This window comes from Aulonocara stuartgranti (assembly GCF_965226115.1).
Source record: "Aulonocara stuartgranti genome assembly, chromosome: 11".
NCBI lineage: Eukaryota > Metazoa > Chordata > Actinopteri > Cichliformes > Cichlidae > Aulonocara > Aulonocara stuartgranti.
Window position 1 is genome coordinate 9,534,227 of NC_138947.1, and position 21,567 is coordinate 9,555,793.

The 21,567-nt window shown below is 40.3% G+C and overlaps 2 protein-coding genes across 2 annotated transcripts; one reads left to right on the plus strand and one right to left on the minus strand.

Annotated features, from left to right (window-relative positions):
- The first annotated feature begins 803 nt into the window (after nt 1–803).
- fxyd5 (FXYD domain containing ion transport regulator 5) lies at nt 804–9,518 on the plus strand. Its single transcript, XM_082552057.1, has 10 exons — nt 804–1,021; nt 2,272–2,317; nt 3,477–3,563; nt 3,729–3,857; nt 3,940–3,987; nt 4,377–4,421; nt 4,862–4,897; nt 4,982–5,056; nt 5,154–5,199; nt 6,756–9,518. Exons 1-10 carry the CDS (start codon nt 965–967, stop codon nt 6,778–6,780), a joined length of 594 nt encoding a protein of 197 aa, XP_082408183.1. The 5' UTR covers nt 804–964; the 3' UTR covers nt 6,781–9,518.
- Nucleotides 7,485–20,401, minus strand: LOC309717462 (uncharacterized protein). Its single transcript, XM_082552058.1, has 8 exons — nt 20,351–20,401; nt 15,223–15,286; nt 14,732–14,779; nt 13,803–13,832; nt 13,088–13,153; nt 12,890–12,958; nt 12,637–12,679; nt 7,485–11,442 (listed from the first exon to the last, which is right to left on the minus strand). The coding sequence occupies exons 2-8, from the start codon at nt 15,275–15,277 to the stop codon at nt 11,397–11,399; spliced, it is 357 nt and encodes a 118-aa protein (XP_082408184.1). The 5' UTR covers nt 15,278–15,286; nt 20,351–20,401; the 3' UTR covers nt 7,485–11,396.
- Between the last annotated feature and the right edge of the window lie 1,166 nt (nt 20,402–21,567).

The window sequence follows — 21,567 nt, forward strand, 5'->3', positions numbered from 1 at the left end:
TGTAAATATTAACACTTCTTAAAACAAACAAACAAAAAAAAAACATTTCACATAAAAATGTGAAAAGCTGTTCAAAATGCATCACCAGCACTCTGCACAAAGACTCTCCTCTGCAAGTCTTCTTGAATTGCAGGCTTTGTCTGCTGTAACAGTGTAGGTTTGTGCTTCTCAGTTTGGTAAAGCTCTTAGGTCACAATCACAACCTTCATTTCTTCAGCCTTGAAGCAATAAAGCACGACAGACAAAAAGCAGTAATTCAAGAGTCTGGCAATTCCAATTCCTTAAAACTTCAGTACATCACAATAAATATGAAGGAAGCGGCTTTCTGTAGTGATATGTTCTGGGGTATGAGTATGAACGTTGATTATAATCAGTGCGGTAATAAGTCTTTAAACTGCTATGTATAAATAACTCTTACAAAACATAAAGAAACTGTACACAGGGCAGCTTTTCTATATGCTTTAAAATATAGGGTTAAAATTCAAAGTGAATAATACACATTGCCGGCCTCTGGCCTTTATTTTTTTGCAATCTCATTGCGTTCAGGGACTGATAATTAATACAGCATGCAATGCATTTTTAAGTGAATGTAAACATGCCTGCAATCCCTTAATACAAGGTCACATTTCTTTGTTTTTGCAAGCCAGCGTCAGATGAGAGATGGAGAGAAAACAGGAAATAAATGTGAAGCAAGACGGTTAACTAGCCCAGATAGATACAGTAGGAAGAGAAGGCATACGGTGCTTTGATGAAGCAGAAGTACAAACTGAAAACTGGAAGCCAAAGAACACAGAGGAAGAGACTAAGAAAGAGCGAGAGAGAGAGAGAGAGAGAGAGACTGAAAGTCTGAAAATGAATTCAGACAAATGGGTGAGGAAGTAGTGGGTGATCACATGGGTGTGGTTGGTTAACCGTTTCTCCACTAGCCTTGCACACAAGTGACACACAGAGGAGAGCGCTGTGGATGATGAAGCTGCGGATACATCTCTGGACTCGGGCACCTCGCAGGATGGATACAAAGGTAAGCATAATAGCCTGGATGAAAGACTGAATATCCCAGGGCTGAAGGGTGTTTTGGTCTAACCCAAGTGAAAAGAGATTGATGGAGGATGACAGACAAATGGATGAACAGACAGACGGAGAGTGAGTGAGAGTGCAAGATGTGACAAACAGGCAGGCGGGTCAGGCTAGGGGAAGGAAAAGACGTCTGTACAGCCCAGGGGATACAGGCCTCATCTTGACATATGCTCTGGAGTGAAATGAAGATTGGCATGACCTGCTAATCTGAGCTGTCAGAGCTCATGACAGCCACAAATGCTCACCTGTCACACTGTTCCCAGCCCGGAGGATGAGCTGCCACCGGATAGGTCAAAGATCATGATTAATTTTTTTTTTTTTTTTCACTGGGAGTGGATTCAAACTAAGTCCCTGGCACAGACTTCCTTTAGCCTCCCTGCCTGCTTCTGTTGCTCATCGTTGGCAGGTGTTGCTATGAAATTATACATCACAATACACTTTTATTTCCTACTTCTGTTTTTTTGTTTTGTTTTGTTTTTGTTTAAGCCGTGGGCAAAATATTGAGGGGGAGGAAGAAATAGCCAACGTTTTCCACTGATGTGGAGGTTGCGGCTCGCCGGTACAAGGATTTCTATTATCATGAAAAGAGTCGTTTTGACATATGCTCCAATGCCATTTTTTAATTGGTGACAGCTAACAAAATATGATGAAGTTAGATCTATACAGCTACAAAGTTTAGCACAGGCATACGTGGGAGGACTGCATCTATAATATGTGGCCTCGATCACTCACATTTGACAAAAAAAAGTGTCTTATAAAGTCTGACATTCAAAGTAAGAATTTGTTTTCTGCTATGCTGAATGAGGCATGTGGGTGATGTCGCCGCGTGCTATAGGAGGAAGAGGAAGCTGCCATGTGGCACGAACCTGACTGATTACAGCTTCCTGACTGGTAACTGAGCGGTGCACAATATGTTGGAGAGTGAATACTGTATTGCCTCAATCGTCTACCCGGAGCCTTTCATTCCCAGGGCTAACAACTGTATGATCATTACATGACTGCAGAGACACAGTACAAATCAGTAGCGTTTTTCTCAGTGCTAATGATCAGCCATTTGTCTGCATGCGGTATGGATGTGCTTGAATATTCTATAACTGCACAACAGTTTGTTCAGACAGTAGTTGAGAGCTGCATTCTCTGCATCACTGTTTCACAGCATCTCATGAAAACATGTTTTGTTTTTATTTCTTTCAGATGACTTTGGTTTACTTGAGCATTTTCCTGTTTATGATGTTAAGAGGTGAGTGCCAGAAAATCTGAAGACTTGGCTCACTGAAGTCAAGTGTGAACGTTTTGGGGGTTGAAAGAGACTGTAGATTTCATTACAACCTAATCACCTTGATTAGCTTTAGCAGGGTATCTGTGCAGTAAGCCTATGTTAGGATGCACATTGGCGTATTTGCAGGATTTTTTGAATGCAGTGTCACATGGGACCAAGAACCAGCCAGGGGAACTTTAGAAAGTTCTAAGAGAAAAAAATGCCAAAGAAAATATCTAAAAAATATATAAATAAATAAAAAAAATCAGTCCATTATAATGACTTTTATTGTCTGCTAAACTCTTGCACCTACAATCATGACATGGTTGCCAGTGTAACAATATGGTTCCGTCATTGAACCACAAAACTGTGATGGGATGGAGCTAAAAATACTGTGTGGCTTCCAACCTTTAGTGCAGCTTATTCTGTTCAGTGGTGGTAATAAAGAACTATGTCTGCTTCATTACTTTTTAGGGTTCCCCTTAAAGTAAAGGAGTAAGCAGTGGAGCAAAGCATGTGAAGCTTATGGGGGGTGTTGCATTAACAAAACAAAAAAATTTTCTTGTCTTATTTTTTTTATCTGTAAGATTAGGAAAAAAATAGCCTGCAACTTGGGGATTAGCTTGTTAACAGTTATATCTAAGCAACACGTCCCATTCATGAAGGTGACAAATTTTAAAAGGATTGGTAAAATTTTAAAAAGTAGAGTGAGCTGTTAATCATTTCTATCTCAGTATATTTTCCCTCGTATGGCTTTATTTGTGTAGTGCTGGCAGCACTGGCCCAAGAAAGTAGAGGTTTTGTGGAGCTTCGGCACTATTTGGAAGGTGCTGAGTGAGTAAACAGACAACAGCCTCTCTGTCCTGTGGTCTTGCACAACAATCCAGCTCTGTTGCACTCAGAGGTTGCCTCACAGGCCCACTCACAAGACTATTACTGTGACATACTCAGTGCATCTGCAGGCCTCGCTACTGTGCCTGGCCAGACACATTCTGAAGTCTGGCCACATTGAGAAAATCACGGGCATTAACAACGCTGTGCTTTGTTCTTGATGTAAAGTGGACAGTATAGGAACCTTCAATGGAAAGTTTGTTTCTACTTTTCTTTAGTTTTTCACATGTGATCTTTTTTCCCCCCACAGTGTCAAGGGCCCAAACACCTGCACCTGCAACTGCACCCACACCAACAGATGCAAAGCAGGCTGAATCGACATTTACAGTAAACACTGGTATCTATCTATCTATCTATCTATCTATCTATCTATCTATCTATCTATCTATCTATCTATCTATCTGTCTATCTGTCTATCTGTCTATCTGTCTATCTGTCTGTCTGTCTGTCTGTCTGTCTGTCTGTCTGTCTGTCTAATTCAGTTTCTTTCTGTGTGTAAAAGGAGAAGCACTGGAAAAGAGAACAACTAGAGATATTAACAGCTCCCTGGAAACTATACCTGAAAAACCCACAAACCAGCAAGCAAACGTCTCCCTCAGTGTTACCACATCACGAATAGAGACTTCAGCAGGTAGTTTGTCTTGTGTGTGTCTAACCCCATTATTTCTCTTCTGCATGCTATTTTTCTCATCATATGTATTCATCCTCTTTAGCTTCAAGTACAAAAGCAACAAGTCAACCAAAGCTCACATCAACTTCAGGTATGAGTCTTTACCCTCTGCCTTGCCTAACCTATGTATGTTCAAACATCAAGAGTCAGTAGAGCCATTAAGTTTAGCTAGTAGACCACGTTAGCAAACTGTATCACCACCAGACACCGACAAAAATAGAGCGAGAGAGAGCACTTGAGGTAGAGAAAATGCTACATTCTGAAAAGCATACATTTCCTTTTGACTCATTCTACTGAAACATTTAGAAATTTAATTACTTAAACACAAGACTGAATCTGGAGTTTGATGAGAGGTAACTGTAAGCTATGGAGTCAATATGTCCCAAAAATAAAAAAGTTTTAACTTGTAAATTATTACATATTCAGTAGAGATGAAAAAAAAAAAGTCCAATGTAGTAATTTTTTCCCCTTTTTTTCCAGCACCTGCAGTGAAAACCAACCCTTCTGCACCCGAGAAAACCATCGGTAAAAGGAACACTAAAGTTGTCTGGAGTAATGGAAAAATTTCCCATATTCCTTAGTTACCCTAAATGCCACAGGCATCGTGGTTCTATTGTTATCTCATGGCAGACTGTGACAGTATCACAATTCCCCGTCTTCCAAACAAACCCACAGCGTAGTGATAGAACAGAGCACCTCACTTCCTCTCTTGCTAACAGATTAATGCTTGATTGTACCTTATGCAAGAAGAGATAAGATATTTGTGTCCTCATGCTGTGCCGGCTTACCATAGATAGGTTTTTGATACGCCATCAACAGCATGTCAGCAGAGCCAGTAGATCTCTCATGCCATCTCTGACAGTTGTTCCCCACTGAGCCTCTTTTTTTGTTCCTATAGATATTTCCTCTGTTCAACAGTCAACCTTAAGTCAATACTTTTTTTCTTCTTCCTTTACTCCATATAGAGTGGAAGTCAGAGTGGGACAAAGATTTCACCTATGGTAAGAAGCTTCTCTTTGATTGTGTTTGATTGTGTGTCGTTACTCGTTTTCTGTGGTTATTTGATTTGTTTTTTATATACTTAGATTATAAGTCCCTGAGTTATGCTGGACTGGTCATTGCAGCAGTGCTGTTCGTCTTTGGCATATTGGTCATTACCTGTAAGTATCTGAAAATCTGAAAGCTATTTTTGTGCTTTGCAATTTCTTGTAATAGTCTACCAACTTCCTTACTCTTTTGCTTATGTTTGGACTGTAGGCGGAAAGTTCAATCGGCTGCCCAAATGCCGCAAGAGGTCAACAAAGTAAGTAATTACATTTGTAACTTTTGTTTTATCAGTACAAAATTCGTATACAGTTAAACATCAAAAAATGTCTGGCTATACCTGATGTGAAAAAAAGAAAGTGCACCTTCTAAAGTCTAAAGTTTTTCATTTCAGGATGTAATAATAAAAAAAATAATCTGGTCCTTCCCAGGTTCTAAAATAATTTAAATACAACCTGCAGAAGCAGTGTGTGAATTCAATAGCTTGTATAACCACCTTTAGCTGTAATAACTTGAATTACTTGTTTGCTGCTCGACTTTGACGCTTTTCTTTTTCAGCCATGCTGTTGTAAATCCAGAGCTGTGTTTGGGATCATTGTCCTGTTGCATGGCCCAGTTTCATCGGTGTTAGTTATCAGACAGATGACCTCACAGATGTCTAGAATATTTTGGTTTACAGGGGATTTCATAGTAGACTCAGTCACTGAGTCAGTTCTGCAGACAAAGGAAATTCCAAGGTCCTTTGTCTGCAGAACAAGCTCAAATCATCACCACTCCACTACAGTGTTTGACATTTGGTATTGGATGTTTGTGATGAACATGATGTTGTGCATTACATCTCGATTTTATTTAGTCTTCTCTGGCTAAAGGAAGTTGTTCCAAAAGTCTTGTGGTTTGTTCAAATGCAGCTTTACAAATTTAAGCTATGCTAGAAGAAGTTTTCTCCGAGCAACCCTTTCAAAAAGGACATATTTGTTTAGTTTTTTTCTAATGGTACTGTAACATATAGCATGCTAACAGAGGCCTGTATTGTTTGAGGTGAGCTTTTGGGTTTTTCGCAGTTTCTGTAAGCACTGCACAATCTGACCTTGTGGTGAATTTGCTTGGCAGATTGGCAGCTGTCCAAAAAGTTTTCCACTTGTGAATAATCTTTATCGCCACATAGTGATGGACAAATTGTTTGGAAATGGCTTTCCCAGATTGATGGGTAGCAACAATTGCTTCCCTGAGATCAATGTTGATGTCTTTCCTCCTTGGGATTGTGTTAACACACACCTGAATGCTCCAGCAAACTTCCAAAACTTCAGTTTTTATAGAAGTTCTAATACTGGCTGATCAGTTACGCAAATATACTTGATTAGCAGCACCTGGTTGGTACTTAGCATCTTGATTCTTTTGGAAGTGTAATTTATTTTTCTTCTTTTCCTGAGCCAAACCCTTGGAAGTAAGAGAAAATGCACTCTCTTTTTCACCTGACTCTATATCGGCCCATTGTGCATGAGGAGCATCTCTCCTTGTGCTGTTGGGAAACTGCATTTGGATGATTTAAATAGTTAATATCAGAGGCTACTTGATGATATATAGCAATGAGTCACTTCAGACATAATAGCGCAACAGAATGCTGACTGAAATCTCTTTGATGATTAATAGATCAAAGGGATTATCATTAAGCTGTTTGTAGGGCAGAACTGCAACAGATCTTGTTTTTTCCTCATATTTAGGTTTGATGAATATCATTGATTGCTGAAATAGTGTTTGATTCTTTAAGAGTAATGCCTTCCTCCTCCCCCCCCCCCCCCCTTTTTTTTGGTCCAGGTCATACCGGGTAGCCCAAGGATAAGGAGAGAGCACGTATGAATCCAGTAACCAAAGAAAACAGCTGCAAGAAAACAACCAGGAATCCATCAATCGAAAAACACCTGACAGTCTGTGTGTGCGTGAATGTGGACTGACACACTGCTTAGTAACTGTCATAGAAAAACAATAAATAAACTTGGAAATCATGATTCATGCTGACAAGTAAAAAAAGTGGAACCATCATCGGGTTCATCATGGTCAACTATTTCAATAGTTGGCAAGAAAAATTCCTTTAAAAAGTTAAGTGATTATTTATCCGGGACAATAATGAATAGATGAATCCCACTTTAATCAAACCTTCAGCCATGAAGCAGGCTGGTTTCTAATGACCTTTGCATCTTGTAACTAATGCCATAGCCACGGGCAGTGTCTCACAGCTCGGATTTATTATTAAAGGTTATGAGGAATAACCCCGCATCATCTCATATTTGACAATCTCGCACAGCCCTTTTCACTGTTCTGTGAGGATATAAAAATAAAAGTTAGCTCACTTCATCATAGCTCCCACACTCGCTTTACACTTTGAATCTTAACGAAAAAGGATGTTTAGTAAGAGTGTCTAAGCCTCTTAGTGGCTCTATGCTTGTAAGCGAGTAAAGCCCTAGATTAAACAACATCCATTGGCACATTATCTCTGTATCCATATGGCATCAAAATTATGCAAACAAGAAACTGGGAGAAGGCACGCAGATTTCATAACACATTTATTAAAAAACAAACACAATCCAGAGCGCAGCATAGATACACAATATACAGTAGTATGTTGTAATCACCATCAGAAGAAAATCAAGGTGACTGCAGCTGTGCAAACAGATCCAATTCATCATATTCTGTCACCTACAGTTTTCCTGTGAGCTATCACACATGTACATATATTGTGATCGTTGGCACAAAATAAACATGAGTTTACCTTAAGAGAAAAGTGCATAAAAACATAAGTAACTTCTTAAAACATACAGGTCCTTCTCAAAAAATTTGCATATTGTGATAAAGTGCATTATTTTCTGTAATGTACTGATAAACAGACTTTCATATATTTTAGATTCATTACACACAACTGAAGTAGTTCAAGCCTTTTGTTTTAATATTGATGATTTTGGCATACAGCTCATGAAAACCCAAAATTCCTATCTCAGAAAATTAGCATATTTCATCCGACCAATAAAAGAAAAGTGTTTTTAATACCAAAAAAGTCAACCTTCAAATAATTATGTTCAGTTATGCACTCAATACTTGGTCGGGAATCCTTTTGCAGAAATGACTGCTTCAATGCGGCGTGGCATAGAGGCAATCAGCCTGTGGCACTGCTGAGGTGTTATGGAGGCCCAGGATGCTTCGATAGCGGCCTTAAGCTCATCCAGAGTGTTGGGTCTTGCGTCTCTCAACTTTCTCTTCACAATATCCCACAGATTCTCTATGGGGTTCAGGTCAGGAGAGTTGGCAGGCCAATTGAGCACAGTAATACCATGGTGGGTAAACCATTTAACAGTGGTTTTGGCACTGTGAGCAGGTGCCAGGTCGTGCTGAAAAATGAAATCTTCATCTCCATAAAGCTTGTCAGCAGATGGAAGCATGAAGTGCTCCAAAATCTCCTGATAGCTAGCTGCATTGACCCTGCCCTTGATAAAACACAGTGGACCAACACCAGCAGCTGACATGGCACCCCAGACCATCACTGACTGTGGGTACTTGACACTGGACTTCAGGCATTTTGACATTTCCCTCTCCCCAGTCTTCCTCCAGACTCTGGCACCTTGATTTCCGAATGACATGCAAAAGTTGCTTTCATCTGAAAAAAGTACTTTGGACCACTGAGCAACAGTCCAGTGCTGCTTCTCTGTAGCCCAGGTCAGGCGCTTCTGCCGCTGTTTCTGGTTCAAAAGTGGCTTGACCTGGGGAATGCGGCACCTGTAGCCCATTTCCTGCACACGCCTGTACACGGTGGCTCTGGATGTTTCTACTCCAGACTCAGTCCACTGCTTCCGCAGGTCCCCCAAGGTCTGGAATCGGTCCTTCTCCACAATCTTCCTCAGGGTCCGGTCACCTCTTCTCATTGTGCAGCGTTTTCTGCCACACTTTTTCCTTCCCACAGACTTCCCACTGAGGTGCCTTGATACAGCACTCTGGGAACAGCCTATTTGTTCAGAAATTTCTTTCTGTGTCTTACCCTCCTGCTTGAGGGTGTCAATGATGGCCTTCTGGACAGCAGTCAGGTCAGGCCCGTTTAGAGAACCTTTTCATGATATGCTCATTTTTTGAGATAGGAATTTGGGGTTTTCATGAGCTGTATGCTAAAATCATCAATATTAAAACAATGAAAGGCTTGAACTACTTCAGTTGTGTGTAATGAATCTAAAATATATGAAAGTCTAATGTTTATCAGTACATTACAGAAAATAATGCACTTTATCACAATATGCTATTTTCTTTGAGAAGGACCTGTAATGTAGTTTTGTATGAAACTAAATAAAAAAAACAAACAAACATATATACATTTTACAAACTCCCACTATCAGTGGGCCCCACCCAGAATCATAATAAAATCTTTCTCCAAAACATGAGATTTCTATAGAGACAATGCAAGTGCATTGCTGTGTACATTTGTAAATACATGGATTATACTGTGTATTAGAAAGCAAGATTAAGTGCACAGTTTCGCAATGCTTTTAGCCTGCAAAGATAAATATATCAGTAGTTAAAACAAACAAAACAAAAAAACAAACAAACAGATATTAGCATAACCCTTTCCATTTACATCACTGAGATAGGAGGGGATGAAAAACAAAACAAAAAAAAACAAAAAAAAAAGCTCCACAGCAACATTTGCTTTACACAAATAGAGTCACAACAGTTAGGCTTTACGAGACTGAGCAGCTGAGTAGAATTTGGTTAAAGGCGTGCTGGTGCTGAATAACTCTTTGGGTTTCCGCATGAGCCCGATTGCTTTCTACATTGCTACATCGGTTTTGGAAATGTGCTATGCTTGTCCTACAAAGTGAGAATCAGTAAATACTAAGGGACAGACTGACAGACAGAGAAGAGTGAAATGTTTCGTGTTGCAATTTTTTTCCCCTCAAATAGTCCTCTTTTTGAAATGCTGACAGATATTGAAGGCTTACAGGGGAATGCTACACTTTCAAGACATAACAATAGCGCAGGGCACAGTAAAAACAAAACGCACAAACAATAATCACATCTGGGTTACATCGAGTGGGAAGCATAGTTTTTTTTTGTTTTTGTTTTTAAACGAAAGCACTTCAGCACACACACCAATAGGGAGTGCACATCCTTGATAAGGACCTGATTGCATAGTTGTTGTGGGGGGAGAGGGGGGGAGGTTTGCTCTCAGGTCTGGATGGCAGCCAGGCCCACTCCCCAGTGGCAAGATATATTGCAAGATATTTAGTGGAAGAGAAAAGTGAGACGCTGCTTCGGCAAATCCACTATTTAACTCTATATAGTCATTCCCAGTGTTATTAATTCCATTATCAGTGCTCCTTCTGATGGCACAGACAAAAAGCTGACAAGAAAAACAGATTCCCTTTTGCCGACAAACAACCAGGGAAGCCGGCACCTTAGATTCTTGGATAGAAAGGGTTCCTGCACACAGCACGAAAAGGTTGATTTGCATAAAACCAGAGAAAACTGTGTGTTCTGTATGAATGAAACAAAGGCATTGTTGGCATTTTCCCCAATCATCCTACTTTATTTAATTCTTGAGATTTTATCCTTCCCTCCCTCATAACGAGGTTCTCTGTAACAGTGTGGGAGGCATTAATCTAACTCTCCACAGCATTCAGAGAGCTATTTACAATCTAAAGTGAAAGCCTTTCAAGAAGAGGGGATTGGAAAACATCATCATTCATGGTGGTTGATTAATTTGTGGCAGTGCAGGAAGGTTTTAGCACTAGCCATTTCCACTTGTTTCAGGGGTTTTCCCCCCCTCTCCTCTTGTAACTGGAAGTTAAGAAGACAGTGAACGGGTTTTTATCTTCCTATTTTGTTGCCTCCTGTCATTCCTAATGGGCCAGGAAGAGAAAATGTGACACAAGTGAATAGGAATGAACGTGAGGCCGGCTTAGGCTGGATTAGTGTGGTTTGTCTCACTCAACGACCATTTCACATAGACGGGTCTCTCAGAGTTACGCTGCATAGTCGTTGGGAATAATTTCTTGTCTCAGGAATTAAAGGGGGAAAAAAAAAAAAAAATCAGGGAGTTCTGGCTGTGCTAAATTATCCCTTTCAACAAAAGGAGCTTTAAGCCACATTCACTGGCTTTGATTTGGATTCCTCAAATAGAATCCAATTAGAAGGTTTGACTGTGTTCCAAAAGTCCCAGGCTAAATTATGTGTATGTACAGAACAAATGACTGGGACAAACACAAAAATATACAAAAAACAAACAAACAAAAAACATACTGCACATGCTACACATGTATAGGAGGTTATGTGGGAGGGAGGAATGAACTGAACATTCAGAAGCAGGCTGTTGTTCCAAGAAGTCTAGCTGTCCTGAGTCAAAGAGTAGGAGATTACATTTCCTGATGCATCGACCTCTCTTGCCTGTGTGTTATAGGGCTTGAAGCTGTAGACCAGGAACTAGACGGACCCTTTGTGGTCCTGTTCTATTGGCACAGAGTAGATCCTGAGGAGAGACAGAGTAAGAGAGAGAGAAGAGACCACAGGAGGGGGTGAGGTGAAGCAGGTTAAAAGCAAAATTTCACCTTTAAAGGTATTTTTAGAAAACGTCTGGAGATGCACAAGAAGCGTCTCTGTGTGGCGGAGTTCAGGAAACGGCATGTCTGCTGAGTGCTACAGGGCTTTGACAGGTGCACAGTGACTGCATCACCTCAGAACACAGCTCATCCCCAGGTGGGACTTATAAACCTGGCAAGGCACTGTTGATCCAACAAGCCAGAGGTTGCTGTGTGATTAAGCCTCTTTTCAACAGAGCGATCAGTCAGCACCAAACACTGCCAGAGCTGACTGCAGCCCCAGGAGGCAGCCAGTAATCCTGCAGAGGAATTTAACCCTTGCACATCGACTTGGGGATCCGCTCTGCGACAGCTGTTCGCTGCTGCTTTAAAGATCTTTGAAGCCCGATTTGACCTCCATGACCCCTCTGACCCAACCTGCACATCACATTACATAACACCTCCAGGACAAAAGAAATTGATTACACTGCAAAATGTTCTCCAACAGAGGAGGAAAAAAAAACCCAAAAAAAAAACAACCCCAAAACAACAGAGAGAGTCTCTCAGTTTAACTGGTTTAGGCTGTTCTGCTGTCTGATTGCCGTTGGCCAACTGTTGTCATTGAGTCAGTCTCATGTTTACCCCGTTGCGTTATTTCTGACTAGAGGTGTCTACTTAGGCCTCAGCTCATGAGGTAAGCTTTTGAACAGGTTAAGTCCTGTCCCATTCGGTCATATAGACCTAGGGGCCCTGCCTTAAGGTTATTGTTTGATTGCTAAAAAGGTAAGGTGTGGTGTGTTCACTGGTGGTGGCGTAGGACTCAGACTGTGTTACTAATTGCTGTGCAAGTCCAGACAGGCTCAAATGGGTGGATGCAGCTTACAATTTTGTTTTTTCTCTAGTTTTCAAGCTGACGAGTTGGATTAAATGGGACAAATCGGCAAGGGAGCCAGAAAGGCTGTTACCCACCCGACTGGTTTTGTTACTCGAAGGCCAACTTAGCGTAAAGAAAAACATGAATTTTTAAAAACGCTGCCACAGTATGCACAACGGACATAATGAGAATATGCATACAGCGTTTTTCTTGAGCACTGAAGTACATAAAAGATGCAAAGAAAATAGTCAGAAAATGTTCTAATTCTTACCCCTGCTCCTGCTGCTGCATCTTGCGCTTCACTATCAATATGGCTGCAAGTAAACGAAGAAAAAAAAGAAAGAAAACAAATAAGGTCAACGCTCCACAAGAGAAAAGTTCACATTTGTTTAAGAATTAAAAGCTGCACAAAGCACACAGAAACTATGCTGACTCCAGCCAAGCACTGGAGGGCTTTAAAGGAATATATTTGTCACCTGTGGAAATGCAAAAGGCTTTATTTCAAGGAAACGTAGAGTACTTACTGACAACTGCTGCGACCGAAAGAGCCAACACCACCCCCGCTATAACTATTATAATCATGTAGCCCTCATCTGAAAGACCAAAAAAAAAAAAAAAAGGAATCAGCACAATGACATTATGAATCACTTGCAAATGTTGACATTTAAAATCATTTTTATACATTACTATATATAAATAATTACAATTCAGATACTTCTTACCACTGTTGCCCTCCACACCAGTGGTTTTGCCTGGCCCAGCATTTAGATTCAAATTGGCTGAAGCTTCTGGAAAGTTACAAAGAGAAATGTCAAAATGTCCACACGCGCACACACAAACACACACACTTTCTACAAATGAAATTTCCCTAATTTATCTGCACATTTTGACTCGTGTGCTGCTTGAGAAATTTAAATGCACTTTAAAGGAAATGAACAAAAGATTTAAGCCTATGTACGTGTGTCTACAAGGAGAGGAAAAGAGTACTTGGGGCTTCAAAAAGAATTGTAGCCATTTTCAGAAATGCTGCTTCTCCACTTGGCAGGCAGGCCGTTGTAAACAGATCTGTAAGTCTATCAAATGTCTATCAAAGCGAAGATGAGGAGTGACGGAAAAGCGGATGGTGAGACAACGAGAATGCCAGTGTTGATTAGCTGACCGACAGGATGACGGAGATGTTGACGTGTTCATTGGCCTTTCAGCACAATCCACAGGGCCCCCTCTACAGAGCTAATTGATTCTATTCAGGCCGTAATGGTTGAGGGGAGCTAAAAGCCAACTGGGGCCACAGCTTAGTGGAGTAGAACAACCTATATACTATACAGACTTACTGACAATAACAGAGGCCATAACCTTCATATACCGGCTTCTGTGCAGCTGTCAGTATAGTGCATGTGTATGAAATAGAGACTACACAGAGTAGGGCAACAAACTCACCACGTTCCACATAATCCTCGTCATCTGGGTCTGCGGGGGGGGAAAAAAAAAAAAAAAAAAAAAGGGGGACAAATGAGACGTCTGTTCAGTCAGTGCAGAAATGCAGGTTCTCACTATGACCGCCTTCTTATATTAACAGTGTAAGAGTTCTTAAATTGTACAACAGTGAGGATACAGACAACACTTTGAATCTTTTAGCAACACTATTGATCGTGGTTGTGGTGGTGATAAGGGGTGGGAATATAAAATCAGTTTGAGGCCAAGAGGCCCGAGAGGAAAAAATGAAAACTATAAACAAGAATCAATATTGTAACACAGGGAAGCTAAACCTTATGAGAACACTAAACAATAAGACTGCAAACAAGAACAACGCGGCCTTAAAAACAACTTCAACTGTGAGCAAATAATAAAACTCTAAATGAGGAAGAAGAGCTTTAAGTGGTAGCCACCATACAACAATTACCAGGAGTGGAGATAGATATGGAAAATTATAACCCACCATTACACACGGGGCTGATTTATACAGCTATATCATGTTTTTAATGATATTCTATTTCATATCATATTTCTATTTTACAAGGGGGGAATGAATAAATAAATAAATCAATAAATCACTTGTTCCCTCTGACTACGCTTACCCGGAGTCAAAACAAGGATCAACACTTAGGCGACAACGACAGCACATGAAAAACACGTTGAAGCAGCTAAATGACTTCAGAATATTTAAGCCTAGTAATTCTTCTCAAAACACATTAATAGGCCATTCACCGTCATGCACGGGTGTGGTCGGCCTGCTGATCCGAGCGCTTAATTCTAAGTAAAATGAATTAATGTGTCAGACTGATTCCTAAAGTGACAGGCTGCAAAAAACAATTTGTTCCATAGGCGATGCAGTAAAAGTACTACTGGACAAAATATGGCTTACATACCATCAGCTGATCCTTCAAGTTCTGAAGAGTTACGAAATGCTTGCAGAGCTGAAACAGTGAGATACACATTTTCAAACATTTTATTATTCAAAACAGTTATTGGTGATATCAAAGGAGGCACTCAGCGTGTAGCACGCAGATGAAGACTCAGTCGGTTTAACTGCATACTTGTACTTCATGTACGTCACAGAGTCTCCTGTCACCTGTTCATTTATGACATCTTCCATATCAAAGAAAGCACAACCATGGGCTTGCTGCTATAAACTTCATGCATGTTTTTATTACTTATTATTGTTCAAGTGTGTCCAATAGGCAGAAAAAAAAAAAAAAAAAAAAAAAAAGGAAATCAACAGTGACTGCACGCATTAACCTTGTTGAGGATGACACAGACACATATGCAGGTAGTTGAGGAAAACAGGAGCTGGCACAGGGATGCATAGACCCTGATTAGATGCTTATCACCTGAAAGAGTCAAAGATATGAGAACTTACCAGCAGCAGAAGCTGGCAGAAGTAGCAGCAGACATAGACACAGCAATCGCATCATCTTCAAATGCTGCAGGGGAAAAGAAAAAAAAAAAGACACGAAGTTAAAAATATCTGCTATTAATATTCAGTCACTGATATGTGTGAAAGCTTGGTGTTTTTTGGTTTAGAGACTGAGTGAGATTGAAAGATGAAGTGCTGTCTATTACTGGGGTCTTGCCTGGCATTCTGAGTGCTGCTAGTCAGTGGAAAACTACAAATTTTGAGGCAGGCAGTTCTTGCGCTACTTTAACAAGTTTTAAAGGCATGCGTGCATAACTAGATTGCAATCCTAGATGGGTAGTGTCAACAGGCGTTCCCCCCTCATGATACCCAACAGAAGGAAGAAAAACAAACAAACAAAAAAAACCAACGTTCTAACGATTCTGACACACTCAGCTAGCAACAAGTGCCTATTCATCATTTTCCAACCCTCATGCAAAGCCTTTGGACCAAGGCAAGAAAACAAGATTGAGCAAGAAAGGTGTCCATGAAGAGGTTCACTGACAAAACAAAAAGGAAACTGTGGAGATACAGAAAATCATTTTACTGCTACAATACAACATTGCATTAATAATATATCCCACAGCCTTGATATTGCATTGAAGATGTTTATTAAAGCTATTGCCACCACTTTAACCTTTTTATTACAGATGCAGCTATAATTATTTTATACACATTGCATGTTTGTGCTCATTCAGTGTTGATGCTCAGTCTATTAAAGAAGGTTTTAAGCTTTGTGAAGCGCTATGTCTTCACAATCTATTGTGTAGGTGACTTGGCGCATAGAAGGATAAACAGCATACACGCTTACAACACACATATAATCCAGAAACCTGCCAGGCCAAAGGCCCGAAATTCATTTAGCTTCTAACTGCATTTCAGTTTGCTTAGTAACAGATGGCAGAAGACCAGTTAAGAAAAGGACAAGCCCTTAGAGACCATATAGGCTTGAAATTTATTGCCATGTATGGAAGGTGTTATAAGAGGAACTTCTGTGTACCATTTACTGCAATCGATGTATTCGATGTGTAATTGATGCAAGAAGGGGCATGAACCCTGATGTTATAAAATCATTTTCAAGTGTATTCTTAGCAGGAGATGTGTGCTGATGTGATGCTGCATACTTGCTGCGTGTGTTTTAATAAACTCATTGTTTGATTGCACTCTCCTGGGCCTCTGTTGGTTTGTTTCATTGCTCAACATTTTCAAACTCGTGACAAAACTAATAAATGTATTTCTTATTTATTTAGTGCATCCTGCCAAGCATTAGGTTACTATTGTCATCCTAATTGGAGGGGGAAACAAATATGAGCTCAGTTTAATTTCATTTCCTTCTACCTTAATCTGGTCATTGACACCGAGTGACAAATACATTTTCCATGATGGTGTTCTTGTTTTTTTGTATGGTACGTTGTTATTTTTGAGGAGGAGAAAAAAAACAAAAAAAACATCCATGTCGGAACTTCCTCATGGCAGAGGGCCCAAAAACAAACGCCATCTCTATTCCCTTTTAAAACCATGTAGATGTGAAACGCAGGTGTTCTTGACGTGCCAAACAAAGCCCCAGCTGTGTCCAACACAAAGTGGATGCAGATATTTTTAAATGGAAAAACCATGAGAATGACCTTTCTCCCACTCAGTGTCCCGGATGTAGCCTTCATGGCGCGGTTCAGTCACTCAAAAATTGGCATGCGGTCAGGAACCAATAGTCATTCATGCAGCGTTTAATACTGTACACAGAAACACTGCAGTTCTCCCACTGACCTTTGTGTCACATGTTACACAGTAGGCGCCCCTTCATTGTTAGCCTTCCCCATTGTGTGCTTATTTCCTTAGCTGTGAGGGAAGAACTGAGGTGACCTGCATTGTGAAGGTGTAGATTATGAAACACTAAGGGGCGCCTACCCCAGCACTTAGTCACTTACTATATCCTACACTAGCACAATTTAAGGAAGTAGTCCACGATGATCTCTGATTAGTAGCACCAATTCCAAATATGGTGAATGAAAGTGAATAAGATGCAGGGGCAATAAGAAACGGGATTAGCAGACATCACTTCTTTATGCAATACGCTTTTGGACAGATTAATGAGAGATCTACCCAACACTTAATTCTGCCATGTATAATCTCATCTATAAATACTGTTATGCCAGTCGAAAACTGTAGTCTCTCATGTGAGACAAATATCTATAATGTAGGGCAGCATCATGAAGTATTTGGGCTGATTATATTGGAAAAGAGATGTTAATCACACAACTGATTTGAGCGAGAGTGTGCTGTGTGCAGGCCTCTTAAACAGCTGAAGAAAATCTCCAAACGCAGCCAACCTAAAAAGCTGCAAATACAATCCCCTTCTGTGTATCCAATTTGCTTTTCAGAGTCGCACTGGGCAAAATAATAAGCTGATCCAATTTGGAAATATTTATCATCCCAGTCCACTGCTTCTCTATCAAAACAGCTCCTGAATAATATTTACCCCCATTTTCCCCTCCTTTTTTCAAATTGAGTAATATATTCTTGCATATCTGAATTACAACTGAATTTGCTCTTTTACACCACACCCAATTTGCCACATATAATAACCGGGGGATAACTTGTAAAGTGCATATGCCAGCTGCCGTCTAGCTACAGGTGCAAAGATCGTAGACAATAAATGAAGAAATCAACAAATCATCAAACTACAGTGCGGTGCTGCATGACAGGCATATACACTGTGCTGCTGATGCTGCAGGGGGAATATGTCTTGGTTTTGTTTTAGTTCCCCTAATGCAGTTTGACAGGATTAACCCTGAACATCATACCTGTCTAGCCACATTAGCAGACCTAAGAGCACCAAAAATCTTGTTTACCAGAGTTAATTTGGAACAAATGTTTTTGACTCCCTCCAACCCATCCAATTTCATCTGTAACAGCGAAACAGATGCACAAACAGAAGTTTAGTGCAAGTGCATAAACTTAACTGCAGTGGCGACCATCTCTTATCTGCTCACACAGATAACAGCCCTCTGCTCGTTCCACTGTGCACCTTGACAAGGCTCTGATACGAACGATAACAATCAAAGTGGGCAAAAATATCAGAATTTCTTCCATGTAAAGTGTTAACAGGAAACCAAATACAAGAAAAACTGAACGATAGGACACAACTGCAACGAAAAAAAAAAACTTTACCATCATTCTGATAATGTGTTATTGCTTAAACCAACTTGGTATATGAGAGCTTGCGTGGAAGAGAAAAGGCACTGAGATTGTTCGTTATTCTTCCCCATTTATTTTCCCAGAAGTGGATGCTTATTCTGGTTCGGCGAAGACTGAAAATATTTTTATTGAAATGTTTACTCAGCTCTGCCAACGGTGCAGCAGCTGTTTATCTAAGTGAAGTTGATGCTGTTCCTTTTTTCCTCCCCCCTCTCTTCTATAGCATACTGCAGTCCCACTGGACCACAAACAAAGTGACAATGAAAGTAATGATAAAAGAAAAAGAATCAAATAAAGCAAAACTCACAATAACTCAGTCGGTTCCGTGCATACCAGTGAGAAATCCACTACGGGCAGACAACAAGTATGACAACTACACAGCTATTTCCAATACAGTGTTAGACTGTGGGTGACTTCTTGAGCATCAGGTCGTACAGCTAAGAGTAAAACAACTAAGAGGATATGAGTGTGTGACTGGCTGTGGGGCTCCGCCGTCTTAGAGACTCATATCCTGTATTTGGCCTCCCTTTCTGCCTGTGTTTGTGTGCAAAAACATAAAACCGGTTAGCACCCAGTGGAATGAGCAGGTATAATTCCACAGCTGCACAAAAAAAATTAAAAAAAAAAAAAAAAAAAAAAAAATGCAGGTGCATTTTAACCTTTGCTCTGACCAGGGCATCAACAACCTGAATAAGGACAAACAGTACACCGGGCACATACTCTTCAGCTTTACTTTTATCTGATGGAGATAAAGCTGTTGTTCTGTTTTGTTAACACTATCACAAGACCTATCCTGGTCACATCGAGGGTTTTCAAAATCCAACCTATCTGAAATGCATTGTCAGGAAACAAGCAACACAAAATCTCTCTCTCACCATCTTCTTTTTTTGTGAGCAAAAACTTTCTGCAAGATCAAGATTTGATACCTGTGCTCTACCTCTGACAAGCCCTGCAAGCAACCTGATTAAGAACAGTGGGGAAAAGACACTGTTATTTGTTTGCAGATTAATTTTTAAGACAAAAAACAGACTCACTCGCACTGGTATGAAAGCAGCACACAGAGAAAGTGAGGTAAGGGGTGCTGAAGTGTCCCAAGAAAGGAAAAAAGAAATCAAACTTTCTTTTTTTTGAAAAGCACCTGTTTCTCTATGGAAGAAGCCTGCTGATTTGAACTGATGATAAAATTACAGTACTGATGCTGACTCACTGCGTGATCAGCTACTGTTAAGAATCAAGTATGTCTCAATCAACATCTAAAAAAATAAAAACAAAAGAAATAATAATAATTAAAATGACAGGTATACAACAATCTACACGAACTTAGCAAAGACAATAAGACTGAAGCTGGCTGATTTCCTGTAGCATTTGAATACTAAAAATCGCACCTTGTGAAACGTTTAAAAATCCAGTGACCTACCAATGCGAGAGACAGACCATTTCAAAACACACACTCCGACTGTGGAATATGGAGCGGTTTTTGTAATAATATCCTTGTGTATCCCTTAAAGTGGCGGACTCACGGCAGACGTCTACCGATCAGATGAGTAAATCGCGGGGGCCGAGTGTGTAACAGGAAACCCTTTTCTGCTGTGTAGGCCACGATCAGGGCAAGCTTCTTCTTTTCTCTCTCCGTCTCCCTGACCTACAAGGGGGATTCACTGTCAACTCATTTAGAGCTAAACTACTAGCTGAACACTTGGAGTTTTAGTTGGCGGAAAGCACCTTCGCCTCTCTTGTTCTTGTTCCTCAGAGCTGTCAAGAAGTGAGTTTCCTGAAAACGAGTGGGGGTTAAACGTAATGTGGCAAAGAAGAACTTGCCCCCGGTTTGGTAATGATGGTTTTGTTTAAACTGAAACTAAAAGCTGCAACGGGAGGGGAGCGAAAACAAAACACTTACAGCACTTATGATCAGACAGTTAGTTGGCTCGGAGTTATTCAGCCACTGATTGCGACCACACGCGCGCGGCTGATTGACAGTCTCGCGCGCGCCACTGCACCAAGCACAGGTGTGTTAGCTCAGCCTGAATCTAAGCTTTTCCTCGTCCAGTTGTATGTTGCATAAGCTTTATTGTTTTGTTTTTTAAAGGAAAATCGCTAATATCTCAATGTGTTTAAATTCACTTTGTACTTTCGCACCAGTTGGCGCCACCTGGTTTGATCGTGCTCGGCTGTACTTAACAATCATTCAAAGGTCGCTTGTGCGAACAGTTACAGTCTGCCTGTTGTTTTTATTTTTAGCAGGCTAGTGCTTCGTTTACTTAAGGTTTAGCTTGCAGTAGCTGTTTTGCTTACACTTCTGTTGCCTCCCTTGAGTCATTTGTCTAGATTTGAATGACCAGTTCCCTCAGAAATTAAAAAAAAAAGAAAAAAAAAAGTAAAGTGATATTTTAAAAAAGAAAAGAAAGGGAAGTCGTATTAACTGGTGTCCCGATGAGAACGCTTTGTTTTATACGCTTGACTTGTACTTTAAAAACAGAGCCACCACACCGATAAGCAGTTTGCATTTCTTACCATAATAATGCTAAAAAAATAAAATAATAGCAACAGTTTGAGTTTCATTACGTTTCCCAGCTATTTGCAATAAAAAGGCATACAGTACAAAAGTATGCAGGGAGCTAACATGTAGGGAACAAATGTGCAGTTTCAGTAAGCAAAACTCAGGTAGAATATTGGCTGCGAGGTGAACTTACATTTAAATGAGTTGTTCAGTTGTTTCGATACTCTGCTGGTATGTTGTTGCTCGCTCTCCAAGATCCTTGTTATCATGGAAACTGCCAGAGTGTGTGCACATTAATACAGGTGTAGTCAGCCAACAAACTTCGTCATTGGCTGCTGAGCTTGTGGAAATTTGACACCACTTATCTTATCTGTTCTACAACTTGACTTGCTATGCAGATTGTGAAACTTGCTCGGTGCTCCAAGTGAATAGGAGTACAGTGATCACATTAGCGCCAGTGTGTTGTTTGTGCTCATAAAATCATCTGCTGCTGTCAGGGTAGTTCATCTTTGTTTCTTAATCGTGTTATTGTTTCCTCCATGTGCATGTTTCCTGCAGCTGGGATGCAGGAGCATATTCAAATGTTTATTATTGAATCTAAAGTGTAATTCAATTTT